Source organism: Temnothorax longispinosus, chromosome 11, assembly GCF_030848805.1.
Source record: "Temnothorax longispinosus isolate EJ_2023e chromosome 11, Tlon_JGU_v1, whole genome shotgun sequence".
Taxonomy (NCBI): Eukaryota; Metazoa; Arthropoda; class Insecta; order Hymenoptera; family Formicidae; genus Temnothorax; species Temnothorax longispinosus.
Window position 1 is genome coordinate 17,688,508 of NC_092368.1, and position 21,194 is coordinate 17,709,701.

The window sequence follows — 21,194 nt, forward strand, 5'->3', positions numbered from 1 at the left end:
GGCCGCGAAAGAAGAAGAACCCGTCGTCCTTTCAAGTTCAACGCCACCTTCGAGCTCGACTCGGGGCAAAAGGGATTGCGTGAAAAGGGAGTCGCTCAGGTGAGAGTCTCCCGCTTCGTGAAACCCGCTGAATCGTTCCTAAGCTATACCATCAAGCAAAATCTTACAGGATTCCTCTTCTTGCCGGACCCGTTCCCTCGTTGGACCACTTCGTGGGACGAGACGCGCATAGTTCCTCGCGTGACCAATTCGTAGAAACGACGTGCGTAAACACGATATGCGTTTCGCTGATGCGGAAAAACAAAAACACTCCTTGAGAAACGAAGAGGCCGTTCCAATAGGAGGAAAATACGATTTACTTCGGACGTAGTGAGAGAAAACGGGAGATTTTCGGGGCGAATAAACACATTCTTTGCTTCGCGAAAGAGACAAATGTGTTTCTCTTGGCCCGTAAAGTGTCCTGTAACCATTTCCCCTTGGGGAAATAAAATAACATCCGTAGAGAGACCGAGTCAGGAAGTCCGATGAATTGTGTGCTGCGCAGGGTGATTTCGCAGGGTGATTTCGCATACCTTGTGTACGCGACGGGAGCACACGTGTTCGGTGAATCAGCGGTAATATTCTGATCGTCACGGCGCGGCGGGACGCTCTGCGTCTCGTTCGCGAGCACACTTTGGAACCTGTCCAGTTTGTCGCAAAACAGCCCACAGGTTGCCGTCAGCTGACGCCGTTGGCAGCGGATTCAGAGGCTTTGCTTTTTTGGCCTCGCCGCCGGATATAATCGTCACAACATTTCAGGAAATTCAAATGGCCTCTCTCTCTCGTTGTGGACAGTCGACTTTGAGAACGTCCCATCAATTTTAACCGGATAAGATCGTCACAACACGTCAGTGCGGTTGATCGATCTTGGCGGTTAATGTCGTAGAGGGATATTTCAGAGAATCCACGCGACGCTCTCACAAAGAGATGATTTTGAGGATATTTAGATTAATCTTAGCGAACAAAACACGTTGAAAGAAGCATAAACGAATGTGTCGCTTCGAGAGTTGATCTTGGGAACATTTGATAAAGCATCTACTTTTACACCTTCACCAGAGATCTATATTTAATTATAAATAAGTACATCTCCACCTTTTTTCGTTATTATTGTTTTTTATTCCGTATTATTCTCTGTCATAATTCAATTTATTTCTTTACTGAAGAACGGCGATCCGTATATTTTCAATGATAATTTCGCTCTTGTAACATTTGCGTGTGTTACATAATTAGATCAGCGTTTTTCAGATCAATTAGAACTTGTTAGATGAAAATTGTACAGAACTATAATGCTTGGCGTCACGATAAATAGTGGAGATAAAATGTAAAAATCATGCGTTACATAAGGATTCGTATTATCGGCAATACGTAACGACACATGCTGCACTCGTTAATAATGCAAAAGCCTTCCTGCGATGCGCAAGGACAACGCATTAAATGTTTTAATAACTAAAGAGCACGACACTAATACAACTGACCGTCCTTGGCTGAAGTTATGTGTGTTTTATCTCAAAATTGTTCGTGTTTCCAATAGACGATTTGAAATTCTTAGATATTGCAATGAATATACATTGCGATTTTATGTATTTATGTGTGTATAAATATATGTATGTATATCATGATAAATTTTATTAAAAAATGCACACGTGCGCGTGATTAGCTCAATTTTTTCAGACATTGATATATGCGGTTTCTTTTCAATGTTGCTGACAAAGAAAAAGTGACTAATGTAGCAAATAAATATGTAATAAATAAGAAACAGAAATTGCAGCATAAAGGCGGATATAATATTTATGTCATTTAGACATATGATGCATGGCGCTAAAAGACTTTTTACTTTCTAAGTCTAAGAGTTTTGTCTCTAAGGAAGCTATTATTATAATTCAATAAAGGTATCTTTCTACAATTCATTAATCCTAATTTTATTTAAAAACAAATTTAAGATTTGAACAATCTGCTAAATTTTTATCCTACGTTTAGAGAAAGTGCCAAGGGTAGGCGATAGAGAAAGGAGAGGGGGAAAAAAAGAATGCTTTGTGGGATTCGCGGCGGTTTCGCTATTGGCCGTTCACTTTGCCATTTCTCGATGTAGGACACGGTCGTCTGAACTACGTCACGATATTAAAGACGAGGAAATCTATCCACGCGTCGATGTGCCAGTTCCGTTGTGTGCTAGTGTCATCGTCAACGTCCTGATAGATAGTCATCATCGAATATACAGAAATATAGCTACAAATTTCGAGTATAGTTAAATACGGCAATTTATGAACCTTGCTATCTACAAAGTTCCTCTGCTGTCCAAGACATTGTTTGCCGACGTCGTGAAGGAGCTTAAGGCATTGTAAAATATTTGCAGGCCCCTTCTGTCAATCGATCAAACATTCACTTTTCTTTGCAATTTTTTAGATGTGTTTAATGTTTAATCAAGCTTACTTTTATCGATTTCAGACATTTTTAAACGTCATACATATATTTAAAAAAATGTTCAGATATTCCTTGCAAAATGCATTATCCTTATCCTTAATGCACGTTCTTACACATATTTATCGATTTTTATCAGTTACTTTTCGTTAAAAAATTAATTACACATGTGACAAAATTATCGATTAATTTTATGCAGTAATAATTCAAGCTCTATATTCATGGCTCTAATAAAAATAATAAAGTACGTTCCAAAGTTACACTGTTAAATTCGCAGTGTCAAATTATACTCAATTTGAGTCTCAGTTTTAACCATTTCTATAGATCGCCACTGCTCCTACTCAATATGTCGTTAATTTAACTAAACTAAATAGTTAAAATAATAGATACTGTTTTGTGTCAAAATAATAAATTTCGACATACGTAAAAGTTAAAAAAAAAATTGTTATCTAACTCAAGGTATTAATTTAAACTTCATCCTTTAATATTTAACAGTGTGGATGGTGCTTAAACAGGCACAGGAATTAAATGCAGTCATCTTTAGACTTTCGCTCACAGCTGAATATATGTCACTTAACTCTCGATATTGATATTGAATTGCGATGCTATCTCAGGACCGCCTGCCGTTCGTTCCGCGCCAGTTTCCGACTAGCGTTGCGGCAATGTAAATCACCGCGACATGACTCGAACGTGACAGGGGCTCACAGCTTACGCAACTCGGCCGCGTAAATGGTCGTTTTTTTCCGCGATTCCGCCGTCAGGATCGACGACGATGACGCGCGCGGTGTGTTCGCGAAGGGAATCGCGGAAATGTCGCCGGCGTCATCCTCGTCGCAGTTTGTCACATTCCGCAAATCCCGACGTGATGTCATCTCGTCTCCGTGAAATTTCGCGGACGAGAATAGGCAAAGCAATAGTCGGCACGTTCAACGTGAGATTCTTTTTTCTTTTTGCAAACGAAGCCTTCGAACGATTTTTCAACCGTCGTCCCGTGTCGAGTCGAGTCATCGTCCGCGCGACTCGCGAGCCTCGATTCTTTATATCCCAGCTGCCGCTTAACCCTATTTATAACAGTATAATCGAGACGTTGTATTATCCCGTTAAAAATAGCAGGGCCGCTCTATGGCGGATAAGGCGCTTGTCGAGCGATAAATCCGTAAATAACTTATAATAAGCCGGCGTAATGAGACGGTGTACCGTACGAAGTGAATGGCTTCCAGGCGTCTCCGTCGGAAATACCTTTCTCCGCTCTCCTACTCCGCGGCGTGATTAATTGATATACGATTTTATCAATGGCCATTCCTCAGGGGGATTTTGACGGAAAATGAATCTGGTCGAATGTGACGAGCGTCTTAAATCTATTAATAAAAACGCACTACCTAAAAACGAAGGAGGATCGAACGCGCCGCGGATCCTTGTTGATCAAACTAACAATGAAGATGTGTGTAGACTAGCGAGATCTGGTCCAAAAGCCGCAGCCGTTCCGCCAACGCGCGCATGACGAAAACCCATTTTCCATGCGAAACTAACTTCCGGCGCTCTACATAATGCATAGATGTCCATCAAAGAGGAGCACCCGGATCTCCTCGCCGTAGATTCTCAATAAACAAACTGCCCGCAGTACGACAACCTCGTGTTTTGCTGGCAGAAATCGAGCAGAATCTATTATTTCGTAAAAATTTGAATGAAATACATTTAGTAGTTATCATTTAAATGGTTACGAAACGACAGATTTTGCGCAATCAATCTGCTATTATATTCTAGCTGTTATTCTATTGACAAAATTCTATTGACAAAATTCTATTGTGACAAAATTCTATTGTCAAAATTTGCAGCAGATAACCGCTAAAATCTATTCTCGACATATTTGGCTATCCGAGTTCCTTCGTCGATCTGCGAGCCGAGTCTGACATAGTGTCGCAAGACCACTCTGTATTACTGTAAAAATCGTTTCTCTGGAGCCGGCTGGTGACTCACCGACTCCGTGCACTCGGTTTGATTAATTGACGATTAAGTGACTTTTGCTGAGCTCCGCGTGATTCACGCGCATCCGCACTCTCCGTGTCATTTATCTGCTTCATTTATCTTTTGAAAATATTTTTTTTCGAATTAAAAAACTAATCTGTGTCTCGTACTTCGATCACGCTACTCGATCTCTTGCACATAAACGGGAATGAATCGACATTTTCGCTTTTCTTTTTCGTTTGTTTAATAAGTTCAATTGTTGATTACGAGTTCGCGGAGAGCGCTCTATTGCATCATTCTATTCTTATTTTATATCTAATAAAACAATAGATAAAAGCGATGCAATAGCGCTAATAGCGCGCTCCGCGAATGCACTTTACGTGACAAACGATAAGTAATTGCGCCACAGGGATTAAATAATATAAAATGAATAATATAAAAAGTGCCGGATTTTTTATAATGATCAAAATAAATATTAAAATTGTTGTAAATATATGGTATGTGCATAACTTTTCAATAATGTCGATATTATTATTATTGTATCAAATAAACCTTGAGCTGTCAAATTAATCTGATTAATAATGCATTCTTGATGTATATTTTATAGAAGAAATGACCTAAAACGAATTACAAATTATCACATTATTATATTATTGAATTACATTACTGGAAAGTTTTCATATATTTTTACTTTAGGGTTTCCGAGATTCTCGAACGATATAAAAAAAAAATTTCGAGACATATAAAGATTGAATTTTAGAAATTTTCATAGATGTTAAAAACATGTTGGACATATTTTCGAAAAAATTACCCGGAATCTAGCCAAAAGTTTCGATAAATTCTTGCCGCTTCAGCTTTCGACAGCTATTTTTGAATGAGATCTTTAGGGATCCATTCTGTTATTTTTTACGACAGCGTTGAACTGACGCACAAAAAGGAAGGAGTTTCACGAGACAAAAGGCGTTGAGGGAAGAAGCTTTCAAGTCTGATAATTGGTGCGTTTACAACCGCTCGACTGTACGATGATGCAGTTGGTTCATCCCGTCACACTTTGAGCTGCAGCCAAAAGGTGTATTTCCTTCCCGAACGCTGACGAAGATTGCAACGTATCAGTTTGCGCGTCAGAGCATTTTCTCGATAGCGAGAGACGTTGGACTTGATCCGCTTGAGTCGCTATAAGTCGATGGACTTTATCTGCTTTTATCGTTTATCGAGAAGTCGGGATGGAAATACGTTATTAGCACGTAATCGCTTCAATTAGTTTGCAGTTAGTTGAAGTGTTTTCGAGTCCCCTTAACCCCTATAGATATATTTCCTGTGATGGGATCTTCGGAGATCCCGGAACAGATCTTCGAGAAACACCGGGAGCCGAGCTCTCCTCGCTATTAATAGTAATGGAAAGCGTCTATTTTTTTCTAGTTTCAGGGGGAAAGTCGCCCGATAGACGGGCTTATAAATTGGGATACGTCAGAAATGACCTGGTGCGTGTGTTAATAAACCGAAGTATAAAAAATATACAGTATGAGATATATGACACGAGATAACAGGGAACAACATACAGAGGGAACTGGAACGGAAAATAATATGTGGAGCGAGAAGAGTCGTAAATCTTCGAGGATTTTACAAGATCCTTATGGAAAGACGATTCATTCTGCATTAATAATAATAATAGGATAATAGTTAATTTTAGACCTAGGAGAAAATGTATAAAAATAAAGGAAAAACTGTTGAAGTAAAACCTATTTAAAAGATATGTAAGTAAATGTGTAAAGTACAAAATGTATAAATTGTTCTAACTTTACTGAATTAACATATTTTGTATCTTTATTAAATTAATTATTGTATATTTATCAAATCATATAAAGTGACATTAATTCGCGATTAATTCGTGTCAACGTTTTAAAATCAGATTCCGTTATCCGAGTTTTACATTCCCGGTAATATACAGTATTGTTTTTCAATTCCCGACAAAGAAAATCCACGGTGCTTGTGCTTGACTTTAATGCGAAACCGCAAATGAATTTTGGTCGCCCGCGTGTCACGAATTTATTGCAGCCGCGTCGTAAATTTCGGCCGTAACTCAGCACCTCGCGCGCTATTACTCGCCTAAATGCTTATTGTTGTTAACTGATTGTACGAGCCATGGGAACAATATTAATGTACATTCGACGGCGAATTCGCAGAACCGACCGTCGTGTGTACTGATGAACCTGATCGATAATGGAAGGACATTCGAAAGACGAGAGACCCTGAAACTATTTATAGACCCTGTTTAAAGTAATTCGTACAACGTTAGCTTGGATATTATACAATTCTATTATTACAGCTGTTAAATTAAAATGACACCGCGCGTAAACTTCAAGAAAAAATATCTTAATACTTTTATAAAATATTCTAAAATTAAATTTTCCAATTAAAATAAAAAAGCGATCGTAAAACATTAAGAGGAAATCCCGACAGTTCCTTCTAATTATGAATGCTTTTACTAATCTTGAATTCAAAATGATTGCTGACGATTATGCCATTATTGCACTGGATAGTTTCCAAAAGTTCGTAGAAATAACTGATATGATTTACAGGAATTCTTGCACGTGAGAGGAGGTTGAGATATAGTGCTTATTGCGTATAAACAAAATATGGTAATTGCGGTATTCTGAGTGGAAATCGACGTCATCAGGAAAAAACTTTAGAGTCGACAGAAATAAAGGAAAGAAATTTATGCTAAACATTTCTCGACTCTCACACGATCTTATCTATCTTAAATCCATCTTACGTCGAAATAAATAAAGAGATGTACACCTTTGTCTCTTTGAAAAGAAAAAGAAATGTCCGTTTTGTTCCGGGAAAAACGACGTTTGACGTAAAATTAACGGTTTGACGTCTGCTTTTATAATTAACATAAAAAAAGCGATGTCAGACTAACGGTTAATGTTACCTTGACGGCAACGTTTCAATTCACTGTTCATTTTTGGTCAAACATAGTTCCTGTGACAATGCGAGCAATCTTCTAATTTAAAGGCCAGCTAATTTTCACCTAATTCGTCGACTAAAGTCGTCAGGCGAGACCGTTAACGTGATTCGAAAAGCGCGACGACAGAATTAGCAAAGCTTTCACGAAATGGTGAACAAGAATGCCTGTGGCTTTGAAGTCGCTGGCGGAAATGCGTAGGGATGTATTGACGCAAAGAGACCATCTTGAAAGTGGAATGTAACTTGAATGAAATCTTAATCCGTTCCGCGTTGTTTCGCACGCAGGCGGAGCGATTCCTAGAACATTTCGAGATCTTGCTTTTCATGTACCGCGCGAAGAGGCGAGTGATTTCGCGCCGTGACGCAACTTTGTGCGCCATTTTGCACCGTTTCTAGCCGCGCAGCCGGATTAATTCTGACGTCGAGCGCGAATTTCGCTTAGCGCAAGTTCTCGCAATGGCATCCAGGGCTTGGTGCGCGACAAGGAGGCGCGGGGCTGTCGTAATTGCGTCCGTCTACGTCAATGCAAGTGCATGACACGTACGGATAAACGGGGCCGAGTTATAAACACGACGAGTCTCGCGATTGGTACAAATTGAAGTTCCGGCGGGTCTATATCGTCAAGGCGCAGGTGTCCCCCACGTGTCGTTATTTGCGTCTTCCTCTTCTCCAACTTGATCCTTTGTCGCGTATCGAAATGTATACGCGATACGTCTGTCGTTAAAGTGTGGCTGGGGTTTGACGTAGCGGTATATCTGTTACACGGAGCGGACCACACACATGACTTGATTATCTCAATTGTCCCCGCGTTGAAAAACTAAAGAATATATAGGCACAGAAAGCGAATGTGCAATCTTGAAGACGTAAAAAAAAAATATTTAAGTTAGCATTTATTTTTATAATCGATGATGTACTTAAACGCGCCGAAAATATGCAAGATAGACAAAATGTTTTATATAAACAATTTTCAAATCCGAGGCTCCGAGGATTTATAAAATTCAGTGTGAAGAATAGGGCGAGGAAAGCCGTAACAAGATGTTTTATATAATTTCTACGGTTAATTCGCCTCCGAATTCTTCGACGAAGAAAGAAAGTGCGTAATATTTCGAGAGATGAAATGCCATATTTATAGAAAAAAGGATTAGAGAGCCTAATTTTATCCTGGAATTGACTGAAACGCGACCAATTAGAGTCTAACAATAAGTGTCTCGTAAATTGGACACCCCTGCGATCTATTTTCGCGTTGCTTTCGTTCGATAATGATCGCGCCATGACCTTTCCGACCGCAAATTGCCGTCGTCTGACCTCTACCGCGACCTAGATCCGATCGAGGCGCCGATCAACGCCGAAAACGTTCTCGATCCCCGAGCACCGACTCCGTATTCTCATCCATCGACTTAATAGGTTTCGACACTAACTTATAACTATTATGTACTTTAATATACCACAATACTTTATAACTTTAAAGTACGTAACATAAAATATAAATAAGTTATGTAAATATATTAAGTAATAAAGTTAAGGTACATAATAACTTTGTTCAAATACATAATAATTATTTTTGCTTAAATTATTGTGCACTTTAACAAAGTAAAGTATACAATAAATTAATATATAATAATATTGAAGTAAGTTCGTCGATTTTATAGGATGATATAGGCCGTAATTAATTATCATAGTTATAATTTCGTGATAAACGATAGAAAGTTATATATAAAACAACGATTTTTCGAGCATCGATTGAGAACCACTAGGGAAGATACGAAAGTGTTCGGATTCAATCGGATTTATGGCCTGCTTTCTCTCCCCGTCATTAACGATTTGAGGATACTCTCGATTCTTTATAATCGGTCTATTTTCGTCGAATACGCGCTGAAAAATAAAAAAAAGATATTTGCGGCGAAGTGACGATCACTAAGGCGAATTATTTATCGTCGGGATTTTCCGTTTGGCATCAGAGACTCGCTCTTACACAATATACTAAATTGCTAGTTCAACAAATTTCATTGAGCCTCAACAGATAAGTGACGGATGATTTGCATAATTTGCATTTTTGTCGCGATCGCGGCGCGCAAATCATCTCGTTTCATCATTCAGCCAGTCCGCAATTGAATTCGCCAAAGTTAATTTCGTCACTTTGTAAAAAATCGAATCGGTTAAAAAAAATTCAGGACTGCGTTTACGAAATTCAATGATTGTGGTGTCTCTGAACAGCAAGTTGTGCATAAATTTACATAGAGGGCGGAAAACAATGTAGGGATTCCCAAATTCATCACAAGTAAAACATTTAAGGAGAAGATACGTTCGAGATAAAAGTTTTACGGATGTGACGAGAAAAGACGATGCATGTAGCAACTGTTCCTGGTATATTTTAAGAAGTAACAGTATTTTTCTGGATATAAATAAGTAAATGTCTTTTAAAATAATTTTTTGACACTTTTTTACAATAAAAATATGAAGACAAAAAATTCAGTAATTTATACCAAAATAAACAAACTAAAAATAAAACCATACATGTGATTTTATTTAAAAAAATTTATATTAATGACGTTGATATTTTAAATATACCTTGATATTTTATTAAAAAACACATGGTAGAAAAAATTGTTGGTATGCATTATATTTCCTGCTTAAAACTGAAACTTTTATGTAAAACGTTTTTTCTTTTTAATAATTTGTTGTCGTTATATTTGTGATCTCAACATTTTTTCTTCACCCTGTATATTTGAAATGGAGACAAAGATTGATTACGCTAATCAGAAATCGTGAAAACTGAGCGTATGTTTAATCCTCTTCTAATCTCTCACGATGCATTATTACAGAGATAATAAAATATGAGTCCTTGATACGTTTTTTTTAATCTTATTAAATTTCGCAAAGTCGATCTCCTCTATTATTAATTCGTTCCTGATAAGATTAATATAAAATGAGATAGAATAGAAAGCGAAGTGAAGCGAAATGCATGAAATAGAATAAATGGCAAGTGTTTAAGAGCATGCAATGCCGCAATAATACGGCGAGGGGAGACGAAGGAGAAGTCGAGACATCGAGTAATTATACTTGTTAATCAGGAAAAACGGCAGATAAAGTAAACAAAGCTGAATTAAATTAAATCGATAGTGAAGGTTAGTAAAGGAGTGAAAGAATATAATTTTGTTGCGAAATGGGAAACTCACCGAGATGGGACAACGAATATGGATCTGAAACAGCAAAAAAGAAAGAGACACGATTAAACCTTATGCAGATTTTAATGGCTATACGTGACCGGCAGATGCTCAGTTCAAACGCACACTTTTATCAATATAAAGCGATTATGATAACAAAAACAAACCAAAAGTGAGACGCGATTCGCACCGGAACGGAAACAAGAAACGGCGGATCTGCGATTTTCTCTCAAAATGTATTCATAAATATCGAAGACCAAATCGATTCAGCATGGTAACAATGTAACCGGATTTCCCGCAATCGACGTCACAGAGTTTCAAGGTGCATCTCTTGAAACAGGAAATCGGTTTTTCACCAGTAAAATTAGCGGGAAATAACGTATAGTCCTGCAATTAATATTATAAGCGAAAAAAATCTTTATGGATTATTATAGGACACCGTATATATGTATATACATATATTTCTTGCCTACATGTGCTACGTGAGTTAATCAGAGCGATAACCATTTGTTTGATAATAGATATCACGGAATATAACTCTTTTGGCAACTATATTCGCTCGATTGTGATCGATCGGACACGTGTCATCGATCCTCGAATCTGTACGATTCCGTCGAAGAGATTGTGTCCCTTCCTCCTCTTTTTCCTTCTTTTTGTCGAAGATTATTATAGAACGTGTGGCCCGCGTTCAAGGCCCGCTAACTGAATCGACGCACATTAGACGAAGTAGCAGGAAAAATCTATTTATAGATTATAAGCCGCTTTGTCTTTCTCGAGGAGGAAGATAATAAGAATATCGAGTGATTGATAGACTTTCTCTAGTCGCACCCCCTTCGTGACGTCACATTATAAAGGTTTCATATCCGGCCGAGTGCCGACCGATAATAATCATTCGAGCTCATTAAAAGAAAAAGGAAATTATACAACTGAAAATGTACGATTCTTTTTAAATAATTTAATTGTAATCACAATAAGGTTATTTAAGGTTCAATAGATTAAGACTGAAGGGATATTGGACTAATGAACCAAGGTAATTGTTATTGCTAAATATATATTGTCATCTAAATAAATATCACTAATAAGTGATGACACTAATAACAACTAACTTTACTAACTTAATTTCTTTACTTCCTTCGGTTTTAATTATTAAACATATTAACGCGTATATTTAAACTAATTCCATGACGTAAGGAAAGACGCAACTAAAAGAATCAAGAAGGACACTTTCATTTCGGCGAAATCAATCAGCAAATTGATAATTAATCTCGAGTGTTGTTGCCAAAATAATCATTCCTCGATCTGAGAGCCACTGTAATCCAGTAATTAATTAGTTATACTAATCAATATTTGCCTATCTTCTTTATGAACACTTCATAAAATAGTCAAGTTATGCGATTCATCTTTGTGTGGCGTTTGGATAACGCACAATCTAATGGTTCCATCGGATCTGGGTTACGCTTCTTGATTAATCTTTCGGGGCAGAAAGTTGTATCGTTATACTCCATATAACGATATAACACCTTTGTGTAGCACGTAATTTAATCATCCGTCGCATCTGAATCGCGCTCCCGGGGTTCCCTCGAGCGTGCTAATTTATATTAATGTAATGCAATTGGTTACGAATTTTTCGGCTGACGTATCTCACGTGGTACTCACCAGCTGGGGGTTACCCCCTTCTAACGAAGGAAATTGTTTTCGCACACACGGCGACAGGTGCGCCTCGTCAATAATTTATGCCTCGACCTTGCATCGTCGAAATGTGGAATAAATGCCTAACTAGAGATAAAATTGACGTAAAATATTATCGCGTTATTCGCGTTGCATAAGCGCAATTAGACATTTCCAGACCTTCTTTTTTATTAGGACTTAGCGTTTCTAATGTCAGGGTCGCCACCAATGATATTGTTTGCAGAATGTCCCAGATGTATCGAACCGTCTTTTATCTATTTTTGCATATCTTATCGTTAGAAACCAATTCACTGAGTTGTAATAAGATCGTCAGGAAAGACTGTATAATTTTCATTTAGTTTTATATTTGAGAAGTAAAAAGATATAAAATGTTTTTCAGAGAGAAGAAAAGGCAAATTTTTTTACTTTTAATTTAAATTTAATTACCTATTCAATTAATTAATTGAATATAATACTTTGCAACTCTTTAGATATATCGTTAGTAAAAAAAAGTAATTAAAGTTTTAAATCAATCAGATTAATATTTGTTTAAATACAAATTAAAACATAAATAAAACTAATATAAATAAAAGACATAAAAATGTATAATGTCAATTAAACAAAAAAAAAATGCTAGATCAAAAAATAAAAATAAAAAATTTTTTACACAAATGACGCGTATATTTTTGCATAAATTTATATGACAAAGACATTTTATCTTTATACTTTGATACAAAATGTCAGATATCTCTATTCATTTTGATAATCCTGCCTTAATATCTTTAAATGCAAAATAACTAGAAGATCTAATTATAAAAAGAGACTTACGATTACAAAAAATGCAAATAAGTCACCTATATTAATAAAATAAAAAAGTCATTTTTATCTTTGACATCAACTTAATTTTTTCGACCTTAATGTTGATTTTTCGACCTAGATGTTAACCAAACATTTTTTACTCCTCTTAATGATTAATGCATAATCTAGGTCAAAAGACTCGGATCCTCTTTTTAACACCATGTATGTAAAAAATAAATAAAATGTTTCTCGTTTAAATGAATATTATACAATTCAATGTCTTTCATTTGCATTAGTTTTATTTATGCTTTAATCTGGGTTCAATAAATATCTGAGTTAAGTAAAACACTTTAAACAAATAAAAATCAATTAGAGTAAGATTGATTCAAAATTTTTAAAGAAAACAAGGGAGAAAGCAACGAAATTAACCGTCTTCTAATTTTGAATCAAAGTTTTCTCGCCTCAAGCTACTCGACATAACAATTTTCTTCAGAGGAGCCAATTGAATAGGTTTACGCGAGATTAAGGGAGGGAGATGAGGAAGGAGGGGGAGGTTCATGCGTCACGACGACACGCGTGCGTCGCTCTAGAAGCCACGGGTTGCCACCCTAAATGTTGTGACTATTTTCGAGCCGTGGCCTGGCAGAGCGCGGAGTTTATATCCGAGTGCATGAGGGCGAAAGCGGCATTATTTTCGGCTGCGCGCGATTCAGTTTAATCCCCGAAGTTTCTCCGGAGAAAATCTCGAAGACGAGAGAATTAGAAGCACTTCGTATAAATCCGGAAGCTGTTGATTCAAGAACCGAAACTGCGAAGAACCTCTTGCGTATACCGTCCGACGAGCGAGAGATCACTTTCCCTTCCTTTTGATTCTAAAGGAAAGCCGCCACGAGCTAGAAAGTATTTACATTTCGCACAAATTATTTTATGTAAATTACAACGTGCGGGATACTCCTGAGATTCTCTAAAAATTCGACGCGCGTGGGAGATAAAATGCTTAGCTTTTAAAAATATAGTTTTTATATTAGATACAATTAATATATACGAGATATATTTCGTTAACCCATTCTTATTTTTTTTTTATAGGCCGACGCGAGAGGAACTCATATACACGTGCACATTAATAAGTTCGTAACTGGTTTAAAATACCATTACATTACCGCGTATTCTTCCGCCGTATTGTTAGTAATGTTAGTAAATAACATTGTTATTGCCGGCTACTTGTTGCCGATTAAAAGCGGGATTTACTCGAAATCGTAACATCCCGGAAAACCAGGAAATGGAGAGTAAACTAGCGTCACGGGTTCGCACACACAGCTAGGCGTAAACAAGTTTACTACGTTACAACGCGTTTTTTTTTTCTTTTCGATCAACGTCAATTGCTGTAAACAAACCAATGCCAATCGCAGTGCGCGATCAGAAAAAATAAAATCACTTCCGATTAATTGGCAATCAGTTTAAGTTCCATAAAAAAGTCACAAAATTTATTGATACTATTTTAATATTTAATTATAAGAAATATACACACTACAAAACAAAATGTAGATTAAAAATGCAAATTGTAAAATATCGGTAATAAATTGTGAATGAGTTATTGTTTTACTGAATACACAATGACGTTATTGTTAATAATAACCAACATGTTTTTCAACCAATAAAATAAAACGAAAGAATATAAGAATGAATTGAACTAGGTATTCTCTTCGTTGCTTAAAATAACGCAATAAAATACACATTGTCTCTTACTTAGTTATTAAAAAACATGGCCCCACTCGTAATTGTTTGTAATCAAAAGATGACTTCACATAAAAACAACACAATAAGAGTGATATTATCGGCGAGCTAAAACCTCAGATAACATTAATAAGTTTAATAAGTTTAAGAGGATCGAATTTGTAGGCGGATAAGCGTAAACATTCCCAAGAAACGCGATGGCTTCATGACGTAATTAATTCCTGTTTATTATCTTAATCGCGCGCCTATCGCATCTACCGCAGTGTTACGTTAGATATAAATAAAATACGATAAGCTTTTCATATAATTAATCCTGCTTGTGTCTGATCCTATAAATAATACACTCGATCAATAAATAAGTGTTTGTCAGATAATAATTGCAATTGTCCTCATTTCCGTTGAAGTTATATCTTTTCGATTTAATGACTCTACATCTTCAACCAAAAATATCTATAGCAAAGATTATCGGTAAAACGAGGCGAATTAAATTAAGTTAAACTAAATTCAATACAGCAGTATTTAAACTTATTATAACTTCAATATTCACATTACCTATACACCTAATATCTTTTATCATAACAATTTAATATTTTTCAATTAACTTTTATTTTAAAAGTAGTTAGATTATATATGTATATATATGTATATTGTTATAATATCTGTGTTAATTTCTAAAAAGCAGGTAAGATTAGTGATTCGAAGAAATAAAAAAATTTTAATCAAGTAATTCCTTTAGAATATTTATCATTATAAATTGGCGTGTGCGAGAAAGTAATAAAAACAACCAATTAACATCAATATTACATTACATTTGTGTTAATTACCATTTTAAAGATTATCCTTAATGTCTTTAAAGATTATCCTTATAAATGTCCATTATGATATCTCCATTAGTAACGAATGTATATACCCTTTTTTATTTTTGATGAGAAAAGCACACAAATATTGATTTCTCTTTCCACCTTTTCATCATTAAAATTAAAATTCTCTTAACTTTATTTTTACTAACTTTTTGTCGCATGTCATGAAACAGCTGTCCTTCTGGAGAAGTAAAAAAAATCAGAGACAGCCGATTCTTCCTACTTCCTTGTTGAATTCATAGATCCTTAGAACTGTCGACAAAGACGAGGCGAAATCACGTTTTCCACTGACGTAACGGCGTGATCGTTCGAACGAGCGTTTCATTCTCCATAATTAAACGGTAGGCAAGGTAGAAGTTATCGATGGCGGCGCATTAAAGGTTTCGCGAACAATTCCCGCAACGCTTTTGCAACTCGTCATCGGCGCGTGCGGTTGAGAAACCGCGAACTCGTCAATTTTGTAAACCATACGGTACGACGTATAAATATGTAAATTGTTTCGAGCGATAAATGTTCATACACGTGTCGTGGTATATAAAACACTTTAATCTCAAGGATATCGAATTTGCAGATAAATAAGTACCACACAATTTCATGCAAAATAAATTTTAGATGATAAGAATTTCTTATACGTTTTTTTTATTTTCCACGTTGAATATTTTGGTAAATCTCAACTAAAGTATTTCAAAAGTAAAAATAAGTTAAAGTTACGCAAAAAATATTAATTTATTGTTTAGGTACATCAATAGGATCTAACGATCGAAAATTTTGTGCTTTAATTGCGACATAAGTTTATATCGCGTTTCAGAACATCGAAGATGTATTTTTCTGCGAGCGCGTCTAAGCTGCTAAAAAAAAAACGTCAAACATGAACTAGTGACAGTAAACGTAGTTCTACGTTGTTGATTGCGGCACAGTTGTTACTGTGCTCGTTTGATTTTTATTATATTAGGAATTTTTTTCTATTATGTTCTTCAATCTTTTCTACCCCTATTTCATATATAATTCTTTAAAATTTGGTCGATTAATTCTTGAGTTATATATAAGCGAAAAAAATGTGCAAATTTCTAATTTGCACACTTTTTTTATTATATTGGCAATTTTTTCGAATTCTATTATATTCTTTAGTCTTTTCTACCCCTATTTCATATATAATTCTATTTGATTAGTTCTTGAGTTACATACGTTAGAATTTGCTAGGAATATGTACATACATAAAAGCCTAATAAAGCTGAGTCTAATCAACCAAATTTTAAAGTATTATATATAAAATAGGGGTAGAAAAGACTGAAGAATATAATAGAATTAGAAAAGTTCCCAATAATTAATAATAAATTGCCAAAAAAGAAGAATTATTAAAAGTGGTTGAGACTTGAGCATAATTATTTGCTTATAATTGTTTGGCTTCCACCTTTAGGAAGCTTTTTGAGACTTTTGAAACTTTTGAGGGGAAATGGGACTATATAAGCTATCTAATGACGTATTAATCATTACTCTACGATTATTAGTTTCGGAGATATAAACGTTCAAAGCGTGACATGTTTTCGTTGCATCTATGCTCCCAATGTTACCCCCTACTTAATGTCGACAAAGACGTAGTTCTACGTAAAAAAAAAAAAAAAAAAAAAAAAGCCAGGTAGACAGCGCACGCGGTGCATCGACGCTGCACGCGCGGCGGTTGCACGCGTCTCGCGTTACAGCATGCACGTTTAAATTCGAAGTTTCATTACCTCCAGGCACGTATACGGGTTCGAAATATTACACCGTCTCGAAGCAATTGGGAAATACTCGCTTTGCGTGGACGACTCCGCAGATTATATACCTACGTATTAATTAATTTCAGAAATAAAAAAATTAAATAAAAACAGTGACCGCAATCTACCATTTATCTTTGTACATACATATTGGATATATTTTTTATACACTGAAAAAAAATCCAAAAAAATATTTGTTAGGTGGCTCCTAATAGCATATTTACTTATTTTTTACACATATTTATTTAGAATTAGATATTTTTATTTCAATTAAATAAAATTCTAAATAAATATGTGTAAAAAGTAAATAAATATTGCTATTAGGAGCCACCTAATAAATATTTTTTCTGATTAAAATATTTTTTTCTCACTGTATATAATATATACATACATATTGGATATATTAATTAATTTAAGTTAAATTATATAATTAAACTTAAAAGTTTAATTTTATGCGTAATTTTAGAGAGCTATAAATATATAGTTAAATACTTTTATTTCTCTATCAGTTATTACACTAAAATCGTATTTAAAAATAATATTACAAAACTTTAATGATACGAAATATTCAAAGTCATTTTCAAAAAAACTTTTTTAAGTTATGTTAATGTGAGCAAATGAACGAGATATGAGTTAACGTCCTGAATATGTATATATGCTTGGGATTCCGTCTCAGGAATTCTTCCTCGGCTCATTAGTCGCCTCTCTGAGGCTGTTAACGTTCTTCTCTTTTAACGGTCGTCTACTCGCTTCAGACAATATACTTCACGCGAGGTGGTGCACCTCGACGTCCCATGGATGTATAAGGATCACATATCTCTCGAGAGGACATTACCCATATTACACGCGACTGGTTGCTAGGCGCTCCGAGGTCACAACCGTCATGGTTTTCGCCGAGTCGCTTCGAAGATTAGATATCCCGATCTAAATATCCGTATACTACCGTTATGCCACCGTTCACGAGTTCACACGAGGGTTGAGTGAATCGTATATCTTGACGAGATTTCACGGAATTGTGTAAATAGTATAGATAGCAATATAAAACCTCATTCTTCGATTACATCGTAATAAGATTAAATTCTTATTAAAAATCTTATTTCTCAGTTTTGCGTTATTTAACAGAATTATTATTTGAAATAATCGATTTAATTAGAAGATCAGAAATATGTGTTTCTCGATGAATGGTTTTTACGAAAAAAAAAAAGAACAAAAATAATTCCCCGAAGTAATGTTATTTAGAAAACGAATATTATCATAATCGTTACATCATGATCGATCGACTACAAGTTAGTTGAAGAATATGTTCGCAAAGCGCGTATTCGTTCATTTTAGACTTGCTCGACCACTGTAGTTCAGAGTCACCCTGTAGGCGTAGAACAAAGGTCTTAAACTTTTGCGACAGGCACTTTGCCTCACTTTCATTCGCGCGCGATCCATTGTTTGCGCAAACAGTTGCGACGCTCTCGGGATCTAATAGACCGGCTTTCCATCGGCCAATTGGCCCCGCGGCAATTGGTAAACCAATTAGAGCCAATTACACGCGTCACATCCTTTCGAGGCGCGCAAAAAAGAGCCACGACTATCGAACGTGAAACCTGAACCTGAACTCCCCGCGGCGCGCGGGAGCGCACGTGGCGCGCGCGTGCACCACGTGCACACCCCCTCTGTTCTCTCCTCCCTCCCTTCTCGCTAAAGTCCGTTATGTCGGGCCCTATCATCTCGTTGTAGCGCTTAATCATCGAATTCGCGAGCAGACGCGGATTAGATGGCGATCACTTTACGATCACCCGGTGTCGCTAAGAATACAATGCACGATTAAACGCCTCGGCGAATGTTTCACCTGCGCCTATGACTTTCAAATGTCAAATGTTTGTATATGACGGATCTAAGAATACATTTTAACATGTAAGGTATCTCGAAAGTCCTTCGTATTCTACAAAATATTGAATTTTAAATCAATTTTTTATTTTATATACCTATGTATGTATATGTGTTATTTATATGAAATGCAGTATATTAAATCGGAAGATTTTATGATATTTTTTTAAAAATTTTTCCTTGAAATCTCATCATATTTAATCTCATTGACGCAACGATTTAATTTTAAAGATATCTCCAAAAGTCCTGCGTATTTTACAGAATAATGAATTCATAATTTAATGAATGTATAATTTAAAATTATATTAAGCCTTCAGTTTGAAATTCGTCCTAATATTCACCAAAAAGCATGCGGGAACTTTTCGAGCACCTTGTATTACAATAGTAGAGTTATATTTCGTTCGAGTTGTTAACGGAATAAACAAGCAAATCCCGTTAGATGAATTGAATTACGATAAGCTTCTCGTATCTCTAAGTGACATTTCTTTACGAAAATGACGGATATTTCTGCACGTAACTAAAAAAAAAAAAAATAACACGAATCTAAAATATATTATGATATAAATAGCTAGTTTTGGTATTAACATTAGACTGGTGAAGAACGTCGTTCCTCGTTTTCTTTTAATGTAAATATCTTATTGTTAAAAATAAAATATTAATGATTTTTTTTATTAATTGTGTGTCCTTTTTGATAAATTGGGATGCGTGAGCAGATAAATCTCACGGCCCGAGCATAACAGTTACGAATAAATTATTCGCTTTCAAAAACGACTGAACTTTCCGGCACAACTAGCACGTAAAGACATCCAACGTTTACTTGCTACGGTGATAATTAACAGCGATTAATTGGCGACATAGCATAAATATTTACGCAGCGATTTGTAATCGTCGATCGTGTAATTGACACTTTCTTTCCTTTTCTTTAAATTAACGAGCGATCAAATTTGCATTAACGCGCACGTGATTCGGCAATGACGCAAATGCCATGCCGTCGAATACGATGCAACGCACGTTAATGATTAATATCGATATACCTATGTATATAATAATTCTTCGGCGATTCCCGATGTGTCGGATTGTTAATTACATGTGACTTAAGCAAATATTGAAGGAACGCGCGTGCGCGCGCGACGCGCGGCGGCAAAGAGAGAAGGACAATGCAAACTGCGATCGAGCTTGACGGGAGAACATGATTATTTGCGCACGATAGATCTTTAATGAAACACCGTTTTACGCGATGTTTTCAACATAATTACTACGAAATTATTGGGCAACAATAAATGTTTCTAACAGGAAATCATTTCTACATAAACAGAGACCATTAAGACCATTTCAGATAATTTACCGAAGGTAAAATCGTAACCATCGTGCAGGCACGCACGGTGCAATGATTATTCGGGACGCAATTTGTTTCATTATTTTAGTTTTTTTTGTTACAATTTTGCATTTTTATTTTATCATCTATTAAAAGTATATTTTTCTAAAAAAGCACTATTTGTCTATGTCTTTAAATAAAAATGTTATATCGTGTTTTTAATATTAAAAGTATTTTTAGATTTGCTACGCTCCTGTAACTCCTTAAAATACCTACGTAATATTTTTTACGATGTGTATCTTCTACAATGTGTATCTTCTACAGTGATTCACTATACGCTCCTGTAACCCCTTAAAATGCCTACATAATATCTTTTACGATGTGTATCTTCTACAATGATTCACTACGCTTCTGTATAACTCCTTAAAATATCTACGTAATAATTTTTACGATGTGTATCTTCTACAATGTGTCATGTACCTTTATTAATGCAATAATTGTTAATGTAATGGTAAAAACGTATACAATTAATTACTAATTTTTATAGCAATAAATAGTATATATTTTTATATTTTAGGTTTATAATATATTATTTTTATGTATAATCAGTATAATATATTTTTTTTCGTGT

The 21,194-nt window shown here is 35.6% G+C and overlaps 1 protein-coding gene across 7 annotated transcripts in view; it reads right to left on the reverse strand.

Annotated features, from left to right (window-relative positions):
- Nucleotides 1–21,194, reverse strand: part of LOC139821536 (uncharacterized) — a 79,457-nt gene that overhangs the window by 13,787 nt on the left and 44,476 nt on the right. For 5 of the 7 annotated variants that reach the window (XM_071792631.1, XM_071792630.1, XM_071792632.1 and 2 more), the window contains one exon: nucleotides 10,569–10,592. The exons of the other annotated variants lie outside the window; for them this stretch is intronic. In XM_071792631.1, coding sequence (XP_071648732.1) covers nucleotides 10,569–10,592 — 24 coding nt within the window. The remainder of the gene's footprint in view (nucleotides 1–10,568; nucleotides 10,593–21,194) is intronic. 7 annotated transcript variants of the gene reach the window in all.